This window comes from Helicoverpa armigera, chromosome 3 (genome assembly GCF_030705265.1).
Source record: "Helicoverpa armigera isolate CAAS_96S chromosome 3, ASM3070526v1, whole genome shotgun sequence".
In the NCBI taxonomy this organism is placed as follows: Eukaryota; Metazoa; Arthropoda; class Insecta; order Lepidoptera; family Noctuidae; genus Helicoverpa; species Helicoverpa armigera.
In genome coordinates this window covers 12,833,134-12,852,290 of record NC_087122.1, presented here as the reverse complement: position 1 = coordinate 12,852,290, position 19,157 = coordinate 12,833,134, and the positions used below count along the sequence as shown (strand labels likewise).

The 19,157-nt window shown below is 39.6% G+C and overlaps 1 protein-coding gene across 6 annotated transcripts in view; it reads right to left on the bottom strand.

The window, feature by feature from the left end:
- Positions 1-22: 22 nt before the first annotated feature.
- The window catches only part of LOC110379319 (kinesin-like protein Klp10A), a 56,334-nt gene continuing 37,199 nt past the window's right edge, over positions 23-19,157 (bottom strand). For 2 of the 6 annotated variants that reach the window (XM_064043719.1, XM_064043721.1), the window contains 11 exons: positions 11,589-11,755; positions 10,446-10,631; positions 9,834-10,013; positions 9,410-9,555; positions 8,920-9,031; positions 8,468-8,602; positions 7,954-8,109; positions 7,233-7,386; positions 6,568-6,899; positions 6,071-6,245; positions 23-4,688 (listed from right to left, as the gene is read on the bottom strand). In XM_064043719.1, the coding sequence (XP_063899789.1) occupies positions 4,546-4,688; positions 6,071-6,245; positions 6,568-6,899; positions 7,233-7,386; positions 7,954-8,109; positions 8,468-8,602; positions 8,920-9,031; positions 9,410-9,555; positions 9,834-10,013; positions 10,446-10,631; positions 11,589-11,755 (1,886 nt within the window). In that variant the 3' untranslated portion in view covers positions 23-4,545. Of the gene's footprint in view, positions 4,689-6,070; positions 6,261-6,567; positions 6,900-7,232; positions 7,387-7,953; positions 8,110-8,467; positions 8,603-8,919; positions 9,032-9,409; positions 9,556-9,833; positions 10,014-10,445; positions 10,632-11,588; positions 11,756-12,558; positions 12,729-18,338; positions 18,538-19,157 lie in introns of those variants that run through there. The other 4 variants (XM_064043720.1, XM_064043718.1, XM_064043723.1 and 1 more) reach the window with 3 other exon arrangements.

Here is a 19,157-nt window from a genome sequence, read left to right as displayed (position 1 = left end):
TATCCAACAATAAAACGTCAAATCAATTTTGATTAATTTATTATCATGTGCGATGTTAAAATAAAGTTTATAATAAAGCATTTAACTAGACAACTAGAGCGGGAATGCGCCGCACCTGCATTCAACACTTGTTCATTTACTCAAACGCTTCTATACAAAAACTAATTCAATCCAACGCGGTTACAATCTCAATAATAATACAATTATTAAAAAAAACGTATAATAATTATAGTAAGAGAGATTTTTTTGTTCAGTTCGATCAAACATCGGCGCAGCAGCCACTCTGATACAGAGGGCCGATTCGTTTTGTTTTAATTATTTATTAATAAGCGCTATCTAATAATGTTGTAAGCTATAGTATACATAGTTACCTCGGATAGGGTCGACGTCGCCAAGGCGTTCTGAGGGGCTCGCACTCGTACATTCGCACGGAACGTAATGATTACCGAGCCGATTTTTCACTTGTAATTTTAGTTAGAGTCAGCTGAAGCCACATAGTAATTTTCTAAACCAAGTGTAACTAGCTCCCAATGACAACTGTTTGTGTTTCCAATCCATGCAAATATACGAGTGCTTTAATCAAATCCTTGACAACCCCGCATTTTCCACGATTACGAAAACTAAATTCAAAATTAACGTTACTTTCTGAAAATAAAAGCGAATACTTGTCAATCCTTCGGACCCTCGGGGTTATAGTTAAAAGCAAAGTCTAGACCTAGCACCAGATGAGCGGATATTAAACCACAAAAATGTTCGTGTTATGTTTATTTATTATTTCGCAGACATTTATAGTGGTTATTAATTCAGGTTACAAACGAAAAATTTATTTACGTATATTTGTAGTTGACTACGTTCTATATTCCATTCTGTTGTATGCGACAATCATCCGACCAGCAAATTGTAAAGATACATTCGTAAATTTATATAACTAAGAGAAAATTCCAGAATGGAAGATAGTGTTCGCGTCACGCGTGTCGTCGCGAGCGCAGGCTCGGCGTCAGGAACACGAACTAATATATGCTCGTTCTATCACAACATAATAAATAAGTCCCATTACAAAACAATTGAAAAAAATATAATGACTGACTTGAAAAACTTACATAGTTACATAGTCTTTTAAGTAGTTTTACTATTTTTATTAATAATAAAAAATGAGTTTACGATTTTTAATAGTCGACGATGGTTTTTCTATAAAATAAATTACAATATTCATGGTAGGAGTAAATATCTGTGTATAGAAATTTATCTCACCAGCCCCTAGCATGCTAGTCGAAACTATCGAACACAAGACTGCATTGCCGTGGCAACCAGAACTAAACGCACCTTAGTTAGCCTACAATCACGATGTCGTTTAGTGTTCATTCGCCGCAGTAACACAAATAATGTGAAAAAGACACAATTAAAAATGCGGGAAAGAGCTTTGCTCGAAGCCCACTTTATTGAAGTCAAATCACTGCCTAACGCACTGATCCATAAAATAAAGCATTGACATAAATAAGCAGGAAGAATGGTTCCATGTTCTTCCTTTACAATAAGTATCAGTTAGCCGATACAACACAACATAGGGTACTTCGGACTACTTTGAGTGAGGAACTCCATACGTTCGTTCTATCGAGTTATACCATGCCTATCTAAAGGCCAACGAATTCAAGCACCATAGGTAGGAATTATCAGTTATGTAAAAACGTACGACAATGAAATACTGATTTAAAAATTATTCAATAAATGTTAGTGTTGTCAAGACATGATATAACTTGATAATTTTACATAGTCACGCCAATGTTGAACGTCAAAAAATCAACAACACAATTATTACTGCATTTACTATTGTATATTGAAAGATATATATTAATATGGCGGACAGCTGTAGGAATTATCTCAAGACAATATTGTGGTAAATGCTACAGCTAAAAGCTGTATGTGATTTCAATGAATGATATTATGAATGAATGATTTTAATTTTAAATGAATAATTTCTTAAATAATGACTGTAGAATAATGTTGTAATCTCATCGCATGGAATGTGTCACGTCGAGATGTCCCCTACAGTTGTCCCGGACGACTTAAATACTCAACTTTTACATTTCTAGCCAACTATACCATTCATGTAATTTATGAAAACTAAAAATTTATTGTGTGCGTATTTATGAAGGCATAAGTGAGTGGTTTGCATTCCCACAGAAATAATAAAGAAGAGAAAGACATGTATAGCTAGAAGAGATTAAGATTATATGACAGAAATGTATTCATTGTGTATAATAGAAGAGACAGTAAGAACAAAAGTGGATGTCGGGTATTGAAAGTAGAAACATCAGTAGAAATCGATTAACAAAATATGCCGCCTTAAATACGTACACAAAAAACTCAGTAAATGTCAATAGTTACGTTCACAACGACAGAATAACAAGCGATTTTATATGCAAAAGATATGTTAATCAATCACATGATACTCAACATTTATACATTATCGATCAATACTTTATTAGTTCATCGCGTTACGAACATTATTTTTGTCTTGAAAAAATATTTTTTAATTGACAAGATGTCAGTAATTAAACGCAACTTAGGTAATTTATACAAAGAGATTTTTAACAATAGTGAAATCTATCATATATTTTCTATGTTTAGGTGCATTTACTGTCAAGACAAAAACAACCTTCGTGCGCAAAAGTATTACAACGCAGTATACATTCAAAAATATCTAATTTTAAAACAACTATTTCACAACATTCCGAGTACTTCGTTATGCCAAACATATTATAACAATTTTGTCATGAAAACAAATCACAGTATTTATCCGTCAAAACCGTCAACTTGGCTAGTCGGGCAAGCGGCCAAGTTAAAACTGAAACCATCATAAAAAGCTAGAAATAATATAAGCAATACTTGACCATACTTGGCTTAAATCAAGCATGGCCAAGTAAGAACATGTAAACGCCAAGTTATAGATAAACACGATGGATAGAATTTTGACAGATACATTAATGTTTTAGGACATTGGCGCAACTAGGGCATTAAACAAAACGAACTTGGCCTGCGCCTTTCGACCCTTACAAACTTTTTTATTGTTTTATTAACAATAAATAGAAGTTAGTTTTTAGGTTAAAACAAGGCAATCAAGTTCTAAGCGGGTATCGGAAGCGGATGATAAGACTGGGCGGGCTCGGCACATTCCCGCTGCATCTAGTCACGCCAATGAGGAACTACGCACAATCACTGGGACCGCCTCACTGTCACGTTTGTACTTCCAAATCTCCCGGTATATAAAAATATCTACAGTTTGACAATAGGCCTTTAGCGAAAGTTAAATGCATCCAGAATTAGTGACTTAACGTTAATAGGGTAATGTCTCGCACCTTACAATTATTTGATTCGATTACGTTTTAGATATCGATCGTTAAACGTATCTACCGATATCTAACACGTAGTTTTGTATATGTAGTATGAGCAAAGGGTGAATTCACTGATTTAACCTCGCGTGGATATAAACAAAGTGTATCACTCAAAACAAATTAACCTATACTGTCAAGTGAATTCGGACCTTTATAAACTTTAGTACTGTATAAACAATTACAGAAACTAAAGATTGGTCTCTACTACGGATACTCGTAATAGCACGTTTAGTGTCACACGCATAGCTTCGGCAGTACGACTGAGGCTGACATGCCGTTTTGGACGTTATTGAGTTAAAAAATACACGTCAAAATGGCGCGTCAACGAGTCGCGGGACAGTTGCCGGCCGTACGACCATCATTTGTGCTTCAAACATTACAAATAAACAGTCTCTCGTTTTCAACACGACGGCACATACCTCGGTATACTAAGCTTTACAATAATATCGAACAAGTGGTCACAACTCGCTCAGTTTCCGAACCGCGGGCAAATCAATCAATTGAAGCGATTATACAGTAGGCCAGCTACACACGGTCACCGAACATTCAATTTGTCACAATACTGATTAATTTACACACTGTAATTTCTGTGTCAGCGGTTTGTGTGACGTGTTCGACCGCCATATTGGCCGCCATCTTATGCAGCGTCGATACAATACGGAATAAATTCAATAGTCTAGTTATCGAATATCGCGATTCGTAATTTCTTATGTCAAGGATTAAAATTGATACATTACATTCGTCTTTAAACTCCGCCCTCAAAATATCCTATTTTTATGCTAACTTTCAAAATGATCAATTTTTGTACATTTTCAATCCGGAGCTCAGAAGACAGCTCTCCGATGCACTTTACAGAACAGATGCATCTTTATGCGAATACATGTATTTCATAATAAGGCGAATAAGAAACGACTAGTGGTCAGTCAGTATTTTTACAGAAGTTGATGTCACGTTATAACTAAAACAGACCGTTGTTGCACAAGTTCTATATTATATGCGAACAATACATTCATACGTCACTCGGACCGGTGCTCTTAGCAGGGAGACGGAACAATCCTGCTAAGAGTGTCGGCCAACCACAGACAAGTGAGAATCTCGGAGTTTATCGAATACGTACGAAGTGGGCAGGGTATGAGGGGGGTGGACAGTGGGGCTAGTGGTGTCTTGGCGGCTGGATGCGGCGCGAGATGTGCTCCTCCTGCTGCATCTTGCTGCGGAACTCCGCCACCAGGTCCCGCGACTGCGCCAGCACTGCTAGCTGCTCGTTCAGCAGCTCCTCCCATTGGGTCGCGTATGCTGGGGAGGAAAAGGTAAATATTAATATAACTGTACATGCAATATGTGCTAGGTTGACGTAAATAGAGGCTACTCAATATGAGCTTTGACAAAAGTTAAGTATAGTTAAATACTTAATGTGATTTTGAATCGGGCACATAAAAGTAACTTCTATTTATCTCAACCTAAATGTAAATCCATTATTAAGCCGTGTTTTAGTAAAACAATAATATTAAGCAAGGCGAAAAATAAAAAAACATCGTCGGTATTATTTTTTTATAAGTCAAGGTTCAGAGTCTAATCATTTGACGAATATTTTGATATTCGTAGTTTAGTAGTTGGGATGCAGAATTTTGAATATTAAAAACCAATCAGCCCTGTGAGCGACAGCATTGGCAGCATGATGAACGACGCGGTTATTATGATTTTTATGATAATCCCCCTTAAGGCCTCGTCCACAGTACGTTTTTTTATAATGTCAGAATAAAATTAACTACGTACATCACTTATACTTAAAATTGTTAAAAGTTATCAAACTGAATACTGAACTTTTTATAATCGATATAGGCGCTAAGCAAGCCACCTGCCTGTGCGTTCGCGGCCTAAGCAATTCCCAAAAATAGTATTCATGAATAATTTAACGATTCCTAAAATATATCGATTATAGAAAGTTCAGTATTCAGTTTGAATAAACCAAAGAATGCTATGTGATTTACACACGTCAGTCAGTGACTACATGGTCTTCTAGTGCAAAAAACGTGACATTTTCAACTGGTGTCTTGTGCGATTATATTTTAATTTTACCACACACATTTGGCAATTAAAACCTATTAATTATCTATGTATAAGGCCAATTTACACCGATAACATAAAGTCTGATTTTTATAAAACAGTCTAGTAATAATATGTTGTTAAGAACACTGACGTTATGTTGTCAATGTTCTGCTGGTGAACTTGGGCCTGTTTCCTAAAAAGTCTAGTGGACGAACCAAAAAAGGTTGATTTAGAATTTGAATTTTTAGAATTTAGAATGTGTTTATGACCAGTACCGGTGTTACACTAGAGACGAGACATCGCAAACCTAATATACGGCGCCGTCGCCGCGTGCCAACGCCGGCGCTCGGCAGGAAGCGCAGCCGCTTGATGCGGGACTGAATGCCTGACATACACATGTAGCATCAGACAAGCGAGCAAACACACAGACATACAGGAAGCGGTAGCCAACACAAGGAAGACAAAATCGTCATTGTTACGTCAAAGTCTTGCAAGGATACCACCAAAGAACATAATTTATTAATGTATTTCTGTGAAATTTCAAGAAAAGTAGTCGGAGATGGCCTTGTGGTTGTCCAACACCTGTTCCTCGCGATGATGAACTGTGCATATAGTTAGCTACAACTCACCGTCCTGATCGTAGTCGACGTCCCTGGTGATGGCGAGCAGCTGGTTGCAGCGCTGCAGCGCGTGCTGCAGGTAGTCGGAGATGGCCTTGTGGTTGTCCAGCACTTCCTCCTCGGCTCGCTGCATCTCGTCGATGGCCTCGTGGAACGTGTACATCTCCGCCGACATGTCGCCCTCCTGGAAATAATTGTTCTGAAAATATTATTTGGATAATTGTTATTATCCTTGTTTGCAATAATGTTAGTATTTCATGTTTGTCTGTGAAATGTTAGAAAGACTGAAATTATGGATGTAGCAAGTGTCTTGAAGACGGTTATAATAACCTCTTTTCAATGTGGGTGTGTATAACAGTATCATCAGCACACAGCGGATCTCGTGACACTCAAGCCGCGTATCGAGTGCTTGGCCGCCGCGACAATGTTCGATATCGTTAGCCGGCCGCACTTGATACGTGGTATGCGGGATAAGCAACATGAGCAAATTCAAATATAACACTTACATTGAGTGACCGTAGCTGCGCTAGATCATGTGCAGGCTCCATGTCGACATCGGGCAGCGGTTCATCGTTCCTCCTGGCGGGGTCTGCGGTGCCCAGCTCCTTGACGCGGTCGGCATAGCGCAGCGTGTTGAGCGAGTGTTCGCAGGAGGACAGCGCGGGGGAGATCATGGCGATCATGCAGGTGCGGGACTTGTCGCCGATGAAGCTGTCCCGCAGTACTTGCGTCAGCTTCGACACGCGGAACGGAAGGTGGTTCTGTCCTTTCATGCCGAGGGCTCGGATGCATTCTTTGAGAGCGAGTAGAGATTTGTTGATTTCTGCGCTTTCCATGCCTGTGGGATGTAAGGTATATTGTTAGATTGTGATTGATTGGACAAATATGATATTATTGCATGGGGTTTATTATATTGTAATACACATAATTTACTTATTATCTTCAAATTTTTTTTGCAAGTGTCGAAATAAGAAATGCAGAATATAATGTGAAGTCATGTCAAAGAATGCTACCGTTCAGTTTTTTTACAATTCATCATTTAGACCGTCCAACGCCGTTGCGTTGATACGATTATGATCTACATGTGGACATTTTGAGAGCTATTTTTTGACAAATTGACCTCCCAGTTTGTCATAATTTTTCATTATTTCTAGTAATAAGGTTCACATACGCGTCTGCCTGTTGGCGGAGGAGGTGTCGGCGCCGCGCTCGTTGCCGGCGAGGTCGATGAGCGAGAACTTGCCGTGCACGCGGTGCATGCCGGGCGACCGCACCACGATCTGGAACACCGCGTGCGAGCGGGACGAGTTCGAGTTCGCCGACGTCTGAAACATACACAACAATGGGTAAATATCAGAATAGTATTGGCACAGAGAATACTGGTGATATATGGCGGTGCTAGCGGAGTGGCGGGCGTGAGCAGCGCGCGAGGCGGGTGACACTGCGGCATCGCTCACCGCACCGAGCGCGCACTCCACTATTAGGGCCTATGCACACCACGTTTTTTAAACGCGCCATCGACGCACGTTTGTAGCGATACAGACGCGATACGCACGCAAGTCAGGACTGCTCTGCAGGATAAAAAACGTCGTGTGCATAGGCCCTTATACCCAGAATTTACCGCAGTTTTAATTCTACTAGCACGTTCACATCTACAATTGGCGGTTAGTAAAATTACTGACTAGTTAAATTGCAGATAAAAATCGCCCACACTTTCTTCTTCATTAGAATCCTGCATATAGGTATTCATTTCTTTGAGTCTTAAAAGTAACAATTTTGTGTATAACGTCTATATTACACACAGTCAATGGTTACTTTATACATAAAAAATACATTTCATCATAACCATCATTTTGGTGAATATTTCTAATACTACTGGTTATAAGTCCCACCTGTCCTGAAGTCCTGGCGGCGTTGCCGTGCTGGATGAGCTTGAGCACCTCGTCGACGTTGTCCACCACCTTCTCCGTCAGCCCCACGATCTGCACCTGCTGCTTGCCGTCCTCCAGCACCCGCAGCTTCGCCTTGTCCGCTAGCAGGTCGAACACCTGGGTTAACAAAAAACGTTAGTATGAAATAAAATATAGACAGGTTTCTTCTTTCTAGTGCTAGAAAATGAACATGAACTAGAAGTTTTAAATGGTCGAATGTTTTTAAGTGTATTAATTCCTTTTAAAAGATTCGAAAAACAAATTAATAATACTTTGCAAAGCATTAAAATTCATCGTATCACGAAGCGTGTTTTTTGAAATAAGTATTTTGCCGCACGTATACCGGCGGGCATTCGTGCATCTCTGTTGAAATAGGTGGATGTCAGTAGTGCCAGTTTACGCCTGTAGGTACAAACATAGTGTTGCTAAACAGAAAACCCGCTAGTTTAAAAGGTTTGTCGAAGTTGTTCCTGACCTTGCCGGAATATATTTCGAAGAATGAGGCGGACACGATGAGGTTGAGCGGCTTGTACTTGGGCGACTTGAGGTACGCGAACACGTCCCGCGCCGCCATCGCGTAGATACCCTTCTTGCAGTCTTGAGTTTTACCCTGGAATATTTAAAAAAATATTATATTACTGAAATTAAAGAAATAGATTTATTCAAGCGCGACAAAATTATATTATTAAGGAAAAATAATAAAAAAACAACATATTTTACACAACATGAATAGTCTAAAATACAATGTTCTTCAGAACACATATTTTCATTTTATATAGGTCAGAGCCATACTTTTGAGTGTAAATGTACAGGCACATTATCTTTGTACGTTTAAACTCGTGAGTTTGAAGTATGACTCACAAGCTTTCGTGACATAAAATATCTTAAGCGTTTCATAGTCTTCATTTCAGAAGTGTACCACGTTACCTGGAAGTCGCCACCCATGGTATGCGTCTTGCCGGAGCCAGTCTGTCCGTAGGCGAAGCACGTCGCCATGCCGCCCTCGAATATCGTCTGCACTAGCGGCTTGGCCGTATATCTGTTAACATTGCAAAATGTATAGTTATTTAATTCAACATTAACGTCCATTTACTCAAAACAACTGTTGACTTTGAAACCTAATTTAGTAAATATTTGTTCGAAGAAATTTGACTGGGCAAAATCTGATGTCTATCCCGAGGATTTCTTTTTATAACATATGGCCAAATATTTAACATACTGGTACTGTGGTAAAATGTCGAAGATTTCTTAGTTTTAGAGAGCATAAACTTGAGAATGCAATAAAATTCAAGACTACTAATACCCGACGCTTTCGTTCAGTTTTTTTTTTTTTAGGTTTTATTTCTTTAGGAGGCAATTAATAGCACCTAAAATTTAGCCAGTGCTCCCTAACACCATAAGGAACTATGGTACTAACTTGTAGACGACTTCATTGGTACAGGAGTCATCGAAAGCGTAGTCGAAGCGGAACTTCTGATTCTCCAGGTACTTGGTGAGGTCCACCTTGTTCTTGGGCTCGTGCACTATCATCTGGTCTTTTGTGGGCACGCTGATTACGTCCACCTGGAATACATTAATTTAGTTTTTATTTACATATATTTATATGTTGTTACCAATATCACAGTAACACTGGAAATTGAATGTTGTCTGCCTGTTTCAAACAATAGAAGACATATTTTTAAAATTAAATAATATGTCCATAATCGTATTATTTCAGTTATATTTATAATCTGTTTTACGATTCTGTCGTATTTATTTAACTCGACTTTTGTAACCAGTATTATTAATTTATTTTATTTTTGTCTTCGTATTTCAAACCTCATTTTAGTCACAAAACTAACCTCTTTCTTCAAATTCTCCTTCTTATTAAGCGGCCTCTTCCTAACGCACACGGTGATCTGATGATCTTCGACCGGCTCGTTACCAGTCAGCGGCCGGAACTCGATGCTGTTCTGATACTCCCGGATCATGGCTAGGAACTCCCAGTTCGGATTGCCAGGATCCAAGTTCATTAATGCTTCCTGAAATATTATATTGGTGGAGTTAAATGTTTGTCATTTATGTAGATTGGAGTGTAAATATGTATTTGAGTAGTCTTACTTAGTTATAAATAATAGTATGTAGAGCTAGAACCTCGACTTCATTTCTCTGCAGTCAGATTGCAAGAGAGTTGCTGATCCATTTGTTTTGACTCCTTGTGTCATGAAACGACCCATTACGGGTGCAGATGCAGGTGCGTTTGGGCTCCACAATATCTTTCAGACTTTTACTGAACAATACCCATCCCTGTTCGTTCTGGAGTCCTTAACATACCAGGGCTGCTGTAACTCTTTCAAATAATTTGGATCAAGCAGCCCCGGGGGATTCCCCTCAACCCCATATCCCCCTGCTGTTTTCTAACAACCTAACCACGAGTACTTTCGCAAACTTTTGTTTCAGCAATTTGACATTACCTTTTCCTCCTTAAGCTCGGCCTGTCGCTGGCGCCGCTTCTCGCGGTTCTCCTTGAGTCGCTCGACCTCCTTGACGACGTTGGAGCGTCGCACGGCGCCCGACGCCACGGCGTGCGGCACCGACACCGTGCTCGACACGCCCGCCGGACGAGCCCCGCCGCCGCCCGCCACGCTGCTCGCTGTGAACTGAGGAGACAAATGTATCAATTTGTGGACTTCATGGGACTTCGTTGAGAAAGACAAGACAATAATTTTTAATTAAAGATAACCTGCATATCTGGATCTGAAGATCATCGACACAGAAATTGACTTATTGTTATACATATAGCAACTTCAGTCATTGAAGTTATAAGGAAGATGATGACAGTCCAAAATATGACCCATTTTGAGATCGCTTCTCTGTTCATAACTGTGAATTACAAAAACCGATCCTTTCCTTGCTTTTCGATTAGAAATTGAAACTTGACATAATGTAGATATATGAAGCTAGTGTCCTAATTAAATCTCGAATCTCTCAATGGATCGCTTATTGCAATCCACAGTACCTAAGTTAGTTATATCTGCTTTAAATTTTCTCCTCAATTTACATTCTACAAGGTAAGGTAAAGGACCAAGGATAGGAAGGGAACAAGGAACCTCTTTAACATTGTGCATCCTTCTCTGCAAGTGCGGCATGTAGGGCGACTGCTGCAGTCCTTGCGGCACCGACGCGGCGCTCGGCGTGCTGCCAGCTCGAGACCGCCCGCCTGAGGGGGGCGGCTGGAAACCATTGGATCAGGGTAGGATAGGATAGGGCTTTGGAAGTTAGGATATAAGTACGGGGTTGGTAGGTATGTTTGCATCCTAGGCCTAACACTACACCTTAGGCTTCATGAAAACATGTTGTTTTTTGCTCGATTCCACATCGCTTCGTCAAACCTCTAAAGACATTTTCTTTTGCCTTTCTACTTCAGTGGCAGAACTAGCAGACTTTTTGGCTAACCTTTAGCTGTAATTTTGCTGTTTCAGTAAATTGGGGATCTAGTAATGAAGAAAAGAACAGATGCCCGGAAGGCTATCCTACAAAGGTTGAAATAAGAGAACAAGATAGAAGAACAAAGGGAGAACAAGATGAAACCATGCAGTTTAAGGCCTAGTCCTCACCTGCTGCGTAATCCGGGTGTTAGTGGGCGCCGGCTGCGGCGGCTGCTGCGGCGGCGGCACGTTCTCCGCCCCCCGTCGCCCCGTCGTGTCGCCCCCGTGCCCGTTCGTGTACGCGCCGCCCGCGTTCGACAACCGCATCTGGTTGTTGCGTGTCACCCGAGACGGCGCTGAAAACAACCAAACGTAAACATTAGTTTCAGATTTTTAGAGGGTCTATTGTGTCAAGCGAAAATCAATTTACGCACTCCAGTAGCTGATAAATGATTTTTGCTGCTTGCTTCGAAGGTCGCACTGGCTAAGTTAATGAATCATTTTTTTTTTTATGAATACCAAAAAAGCAGTAACGCACTGAGCTTTGAAAACAGCGTAGGAAGACGACTTTGCCAAAGCAAAAATCCTATCAGGCGATACAAATTATTGCAGGTTTATAAATACTATACTTAAAAGCTATGATATAAGGCCAGAAATATTGCGTTAACGGCATTATCGCCCACATTTTCGTATATGGTATGTAGATATTTCGCATACAATGCTCGGTTTGTAATATTATGCAAAACTATAGAAATGTGTGTTAATCCTTAGCCTCTTTCAATGTTTAGTGAGGGATTATACGCAAGAAAATCTCATTTCGTAATATTTTACAAGACTCTTGTTACAGCCAAATAAACTGGTTCAAATTCCTTTCCTGATACGCTTTAGCTTTAATAGTTAACAACGCTATTAACAGACAGTATTTCCAGCCTTAAATAGAAACTCATAAAAATCTTAAAGACACGCAAAAACAGCCGTCATGCAAAGATATTATTCAGTCCATATATTCGTCCATACAATGCCCAACATGTCTGTGAATCATACTGACGTAATGCTTAAATCTAGCCGAGAGGAAAAGAAAATGTCCAAAACTGTGCAAAAAGCGTAACGTAACGACAACTAGGAACGCGATAGTAGTGCGATATGGAACTGGTCTTACGTGACGTGGTCTTTTGTTCCTCCTGCGTCGTCTCTTCAGGAGGGGTTTCGGATTTCTCAAACGCTTCCATCGGAGCATCGTTTTCTGTCGAATCGGCGACGCGCCTTCGACATCTCAACCACGAACAGCACATTTTTGGCGAAATTGTTTATCGCGTTTGTTATTACATGATGTGTACTGCTCTGATAGACTGATTGCTTGGAATGAGTTCAGCATGCGTTGGCGCAAGGCAATCCTGCGCCTGCGCCCGCCATATTAGGATCTCTTTCCGTAGTCAAGGCAATGAACCGTGACGCACGCGCCGGGCACGGCCACACGTGAAGGTGAAAACACATATCAACCTTATTGGTAAACGAAATAGTTCACATACTATTTAAATGGGTATTTACATAAAAAGTGATCGTAATCGTTGACCCGGTTAAACATAAAGGGTAAAGAGACTCGTTTCATTTGAATGCAGCTGTGCCTATAGGCCGGTTTACACTTTGCGAAGTGTGAAATGATAAGTGTTAAGCGTTAACTTTACGCGATAAGTCTCAAGTGTTAAGTAGTCTTTTCCATCTCCGTTTACACAGTGTTTAGGAAGAAGCTCATAGTGGTACTGTGCGTTGTGCATAGTGTCTCTAGAAATGGAAGATGAACAGAGCCTAATATTAAGACAAATGATTAAGGAGATTGTATCTGTTGTGGTATCTGATATAGAAAATGAACTCAATTTTGAAATCGGGAATTCCCATCGCTTCACTCAGTTTCAATAGGGCCGCATCTCTCAACTGTTTGTTTTTAAATTCTGCGCACTTTACATTGTATAGGCATTCAAACTTTATGTATTCTTGTACGAATTTTAAAGTATGTTGTTCCGTCCACTTCATTTTCGCTTTGAACTTGACACTGCGCACTTAACACACACGTATTTACACACTGATTAGATTAGTAAAGGCAAATTGCGAGAGAGGGTAGTAGAAAAGTTGAGAGGGGGTAGTCACTTAACAACAAAAATAGACCTTGATTCTATTCACTCGCACTAATCAATAAGTACTAATCGCACGTACCACTTAACACTAATCACTTTACGCTTCCGTTCACACCTTGATTACTAAACACCTGCACTAATCACCTGCAGTGTTAACTTAACAAAGTGTAAACCGGGCATATAGTATAAAAAATGACTGACAAGGGATAATATTTATATCGGTTTGTTTACATACTGTTGTAAACAACAAAGCTTAGAAAGTTTCACAAGACAATTTGTACTAAACTCTCAACGAAGATAAACACAAAACCGCAAATCCAAGTAACGGAATAACTTGCAATAACTTTCGAACATTATTCGCGATTATCACAAACCTACGCATCCTAATAGCATTTACAGCTTAAAACTATGCACAGTTACGAGTGACAACTGTACGATTTACCGCCTAATACGGTAGAAAAACCTGAGCGAACCAACGGCTTACGGGGAACTGACGTGAAAAACTACTCGATACCGCCAGATCGATTACTTCCATCAATCCATTGGACAATCGACTAAAATTGGAAAATAATAGTCGTCCATTATTGTCCCCTAATGAAACATTTACTGTGATGTGACGTCATGAGCTTTTGTGTGACTAATCGATAGTTGTGACAGCTAGGGTTGTGAACTTGGCAGTGGGGTGTTAGAGAGGGTGACTGAGTTCCGTAGTGACGAACATTTTCGGGGGTTGACTTTGAAAATGTCTCTCTCAGCTGTGCGTTCCCAGTGGTACGTCACACGAGTTTTTCAAATTGGCATCCCAAACATTCGAAAGCTTTATTGGAAGCAATAATATACCACAGTTCTATTAAACCAATCACTACAGACATGGTGTTTTCTAAATAACGATAATATGCCAACCACAATTTGTTGAAAAGCGACGAGAAACTGAATGGCAATTTAGCAAAACGCCTGCTATTAGCCGTAAAACTGAAATTAACCAATTCAATCTAAAAGCCCACCTGGGTATTTTGCTAGTGTTTTTGCTCAAACAAAGAACACGCGAGTAAACCAGACTTAGAACACTTTACACGCAGCCATTACTCTTGCTAGGAAACTATGTAAGCTACATATATCTTCTGAGTGAAATATTTCGACCTCGCTTTATTAAAATAATGCTATTAAAAATTCTAATATGACCTGCATAATTTTCCATAGGAATTTTCTTTTTACTTGCTATAAAATATTTTTTCTCCTTGAAACACTGCAAATCCAGTCACTCTTGGAACCTGCTAAAACTCAACTGATTCACGAAAATTTTGTTCATCAATATTTTGAACTGGGTCATCGATTCGCATAACCTTACAGCACGCTACCTCCTTGCTAAAAACTTCATCAGCCTTTGTGGCAACATCCCTTTGTTAACTGCCAACATCTCTAACCTACACTCTTCAACTATCAAATACACTCCTTCCACTCACAAACATTCTAAAACACAATTTAAGTCAAATATTTTATTTTCAACAAGTCCCAATATCGTTATCTCACAGCTGTTCAAGAAAATATAACAATGTGGTTGCCTGACAACGTCGTCTGTCACATGCCCTAACCTGTAGAATATTGTGCCTTCGCCAGAATAAAGACCAGTAATAAAAAAACGGTCGTCACTGGCGCATAACAACGGTTCTCTTGACAACGGAGCGACTTATGCATTGATCAATTGGGATCCGCTTCCACGATGCACATTCGAAAGACAGCTGTTGCCAACGAATTCGCCCGAATGGATTTTGGGACGCGGTGTCGCGGCCAGTCCGTTTAGTTTGCAATGTGACATTTCGTAATGTATATCAAGATCAGCTATTTTTAATTGCAACCTCGTAAGAGGAAAACATCACGTACACCTTTATGTAAGAACCCTTGGAAACCCGAAAAGATGTTCACAATAAATGAAAGAGAAACGAATCATGTCCCCAAAAGGTACCAAGACCTATAAAAGATGATAATGAAGGTTTGATAATTAAAGTATAAATGAATGTAGTGTTTACTATAAACACATAACCGTATTAATAACAGGCAGTATAACCGCTAATAGCGAGTAGTAGCAGTTTACGAGTCAACACACGGCTAATGTTCACGGCAGCTGACCATAAAAGTTACTATCTACACGAACTTTACATTTGTAGTTTATACGTATCTAGTAAGTTTGGGCTACAATTACCTGTTTGACTTTATAATTTGGATCATACATACAGAATTAACTTTGTGATGTGAATAAATAAATAAAGTATTACATTTTAATAGCGGAGTTATCCCGATAGATCCACATTTCGTGTTTTGGTGCAATCTGGTTACATGACAATGACACGACGCAACTTTGACATGTCCTATTCGACCCTTTAAAACAAGGATTCCACAGGACGATACTTAAATCCTCCTTAAGGAATCAAGGCATAAAACTGCCACGTTTCCCCTAGCCTAAATAATCGGGATTTCCTGGTTTACACCGTTATCAGGAGAGCCCATCGCAGACGCGTGCTTGATACCGAGCTCGATAACTGAACCAAGTATGTAATCTTCTAACACATGAAACGCGAAGAGAACTTATGTAATGACTGGCAGTAGAACGGAAGTAAGTGGACGTCGTTAGTGGAAACTGCTGTGGAACATGACAGCGAGTCGATGGCCGATTGTCTGTGCTAGAAAAGTTTTCTCATAGACATCTGGAAGGCTGCAAAGAACGGTTCTTTTATGAGATAGTGCAGCTCATTGATGTATCGTCATCGGTTTTCTTTTCGATACGAGACGTTTCGGAAGTGAAATCTAAGTGTACTGTCCTTGCCCCCGCATTTTTAAAAGTATAGGGCACAAAAGGAATGAGATTCAGAATCAACAACAGCCGTTATCATTTCTTTGTTTCCATACAATTTGCACACAATTTCATTACAAAACAAAAGAGTTTCGTTTGTTATAAGATCACCCACGTTTATCTCAAGCGTTAATTAGAACGGGAAGCAGTGCCAGAACTACTCAGTTCATAGGTTAAGTAATCATCGGAGTTCATTGTGATCAAAGAATATAAGCCACTACTGGCAGACTAATTTCCAGATTACTATGATTTGCTTACAATATAATTATCTTAGTATCGCCAATATTTGCCAATCGTTTGAAGGACTGAAGTATTTGTTCTTGCGAATCCGCTAATGGACTTCTTGCAACATAATAAATATCCCCAAATTACCATCGCGTCAAGGAGCATTATCCAATTGTTCTTAAACGAGTTATAAACGACAGGGACTTAATGAACCGGCGACATGAAGACGTGGTGCAACGAATCGCGTTAGAGGATGACTGAGCATGCAAAATTTTTATTAACCCCAAGATGGATCACACGACCTTTGAAGCCAGATAAGGCCTGGTCATAATCTGGCAGTGGGATTGCGTATTCTAATTCGCTACAAAGTCTTGTTCTTGGGAAATAATCATAGCATTCATCCAAAAATTCAGTTTCTTATGGAACGATTGTGGAGGCCATGGGAAAAATTCTACAGTAAAACATCCTCTTTGTGAACTCACTGTGCAAAAACTTAATTGTCGTCCCAGTTTTGGACATGCCGGGTATGCAAATCACCAACTTCCTTAGTTGCTAAGGAAAACGATGCGAACCCTATAAAACCTTGACGTACACATGACGGAAATGGTAATATATATATATATATATATATATATATATATATATATATATATATATCTTATGGTAATAAACAACTTTGTATAATCCAGGATATGGTTTACTTTCCTAGCGTATTCTTTCTTAGGCAGTCGTTGAATATTAAGTCAATATTGATGAAGTAGGGGTCGCGAGACTGTCTCGTGGGTCATTACCCAGCTCCTACGCAAATGATTCAGAGTGTATCCTTACGTTCTTCATAATAAGATCATAAACAAAAAGTGTAGAGTTACAAACTCATTGCACGTGGGATGGGAACAAACGCAGATTCGGTGATCAATGAACTCTATGGGTATTTGCGTTTGTAGCTGCAATTAGGAAGTTTTGATTTGTGGGGCCGAAGTTGTGTAAAACTTTTTTAGTTTTAGCGGCATGAGGCTCTGAAGTTGTTGGCATGTTTGAAAAGAATTGTACGATTAAAGTTATTAAACTTTACTTCGATCGTAATTTTAGGAAGTAAAAATACATAGATGCGTAGATAAATTTTCGCATGACAAAATGTTTGAATGTATACAGAAATACAACGAAGTTAAAAATTTTGAATAAAACAATGAGCAAAGAAAGTTTTTGCAAACAAAGACACTGATAAATCAAGACATTAAAATTATGAAAGGCTGAGGAAACCATATCTGGAAAGAATTCATGTACAAAGATGGAATGTTGTTTCATTTGTTCAGCTTATTTTGAAATGAAGTGCAAATCATAACCTGCATGTCCTATTAGTTTAAACATTTCAGTCATTACTGCACAAACGTCAGTAAGTAGGAGTACTTGTTTATTAATCAGGTTATTTACTTTAAATCGATCGATAGGACAATGGCAAACTTTATTTATAGCCCAGCCTTTATCCTCTAGAAGGTCGTTCACGAACCAAACTCGGTAATGTCAACAGCTTCAACAATTAACATAATAATACTCCGTCGAGACTTTCTGAAAAGGGAAACTTCCCCGTCTACTCCATCAGTATGCGAAACTTGCAACTCGGAATCAATTCTCAGGACACCTTCACACTTCACCACAAACTGAACCTTAACACAATGCATTTAGGATTAGTATTCCACAATCACCAGCACAGACAGACAAGGGGGTTGAACTTACGGCCTACAGTCGCCCGCCGCGCCTGAAGATTCGGCTGAACGCATCGCTCGTACAACACTGGCATATCGATGAAAAATATAACAAAAATAGTTGAATTTCCAACCCAAGGTCAGGTTAACAGCACTATTGTGTGTAATCCATTTGTGTGATTGGTTAAATTTGAATTTGGAACACCGGTGCCAGCCAGTGTTGTGGTACACGGCCGGTCGCGCACTGTCCGCGCGCCACGGCTCCGGCCCACACTTATAGCGATGGAACTAACGGAGTCACGTTGACCGCCCTATGTAAAATTCATACAACCCCAAAATAAAGCGGCTTAATAGCGACACGCTAGCACCATGTGTTATTATGATGATAAACATGGAAAAATGCTATATACGTCGCTTTCGGAAACCATATGTTAGGCCTGAACTTCCTGCGGTGGCATAGCTGGGGAAACAGCTCTTGATAAAGGCAAAGGTCAAGTCCAGAATAGCATTTGTATGACAAAGTTAAAATGACCTTTGCAAGAAAAACCTCACGTTCTTGGTGGTTATCTAGACGCCACTCAGAAAGCTTTCCGCTATTACTTGAGGGTTTACTAAAGACTTGAGACGTGCTTCAAATTTCATCTAAGAGCTATTTCTGTGCACGTCAAATTGCCCTTATCGAAGAACCCTCTCGACTGAAGGCTAGGTTTAAGTATCTGATGTGAAAATCAGGAAATAAGTTCTTAAATAAATACAAAAAATCTGGCTGTTTAGTAGCAGATATTATGTTGTTATTATTTTTAAACAAAAACAGGAGTGGTGTATGTATGTAAAGTTATTGATTTTTCAG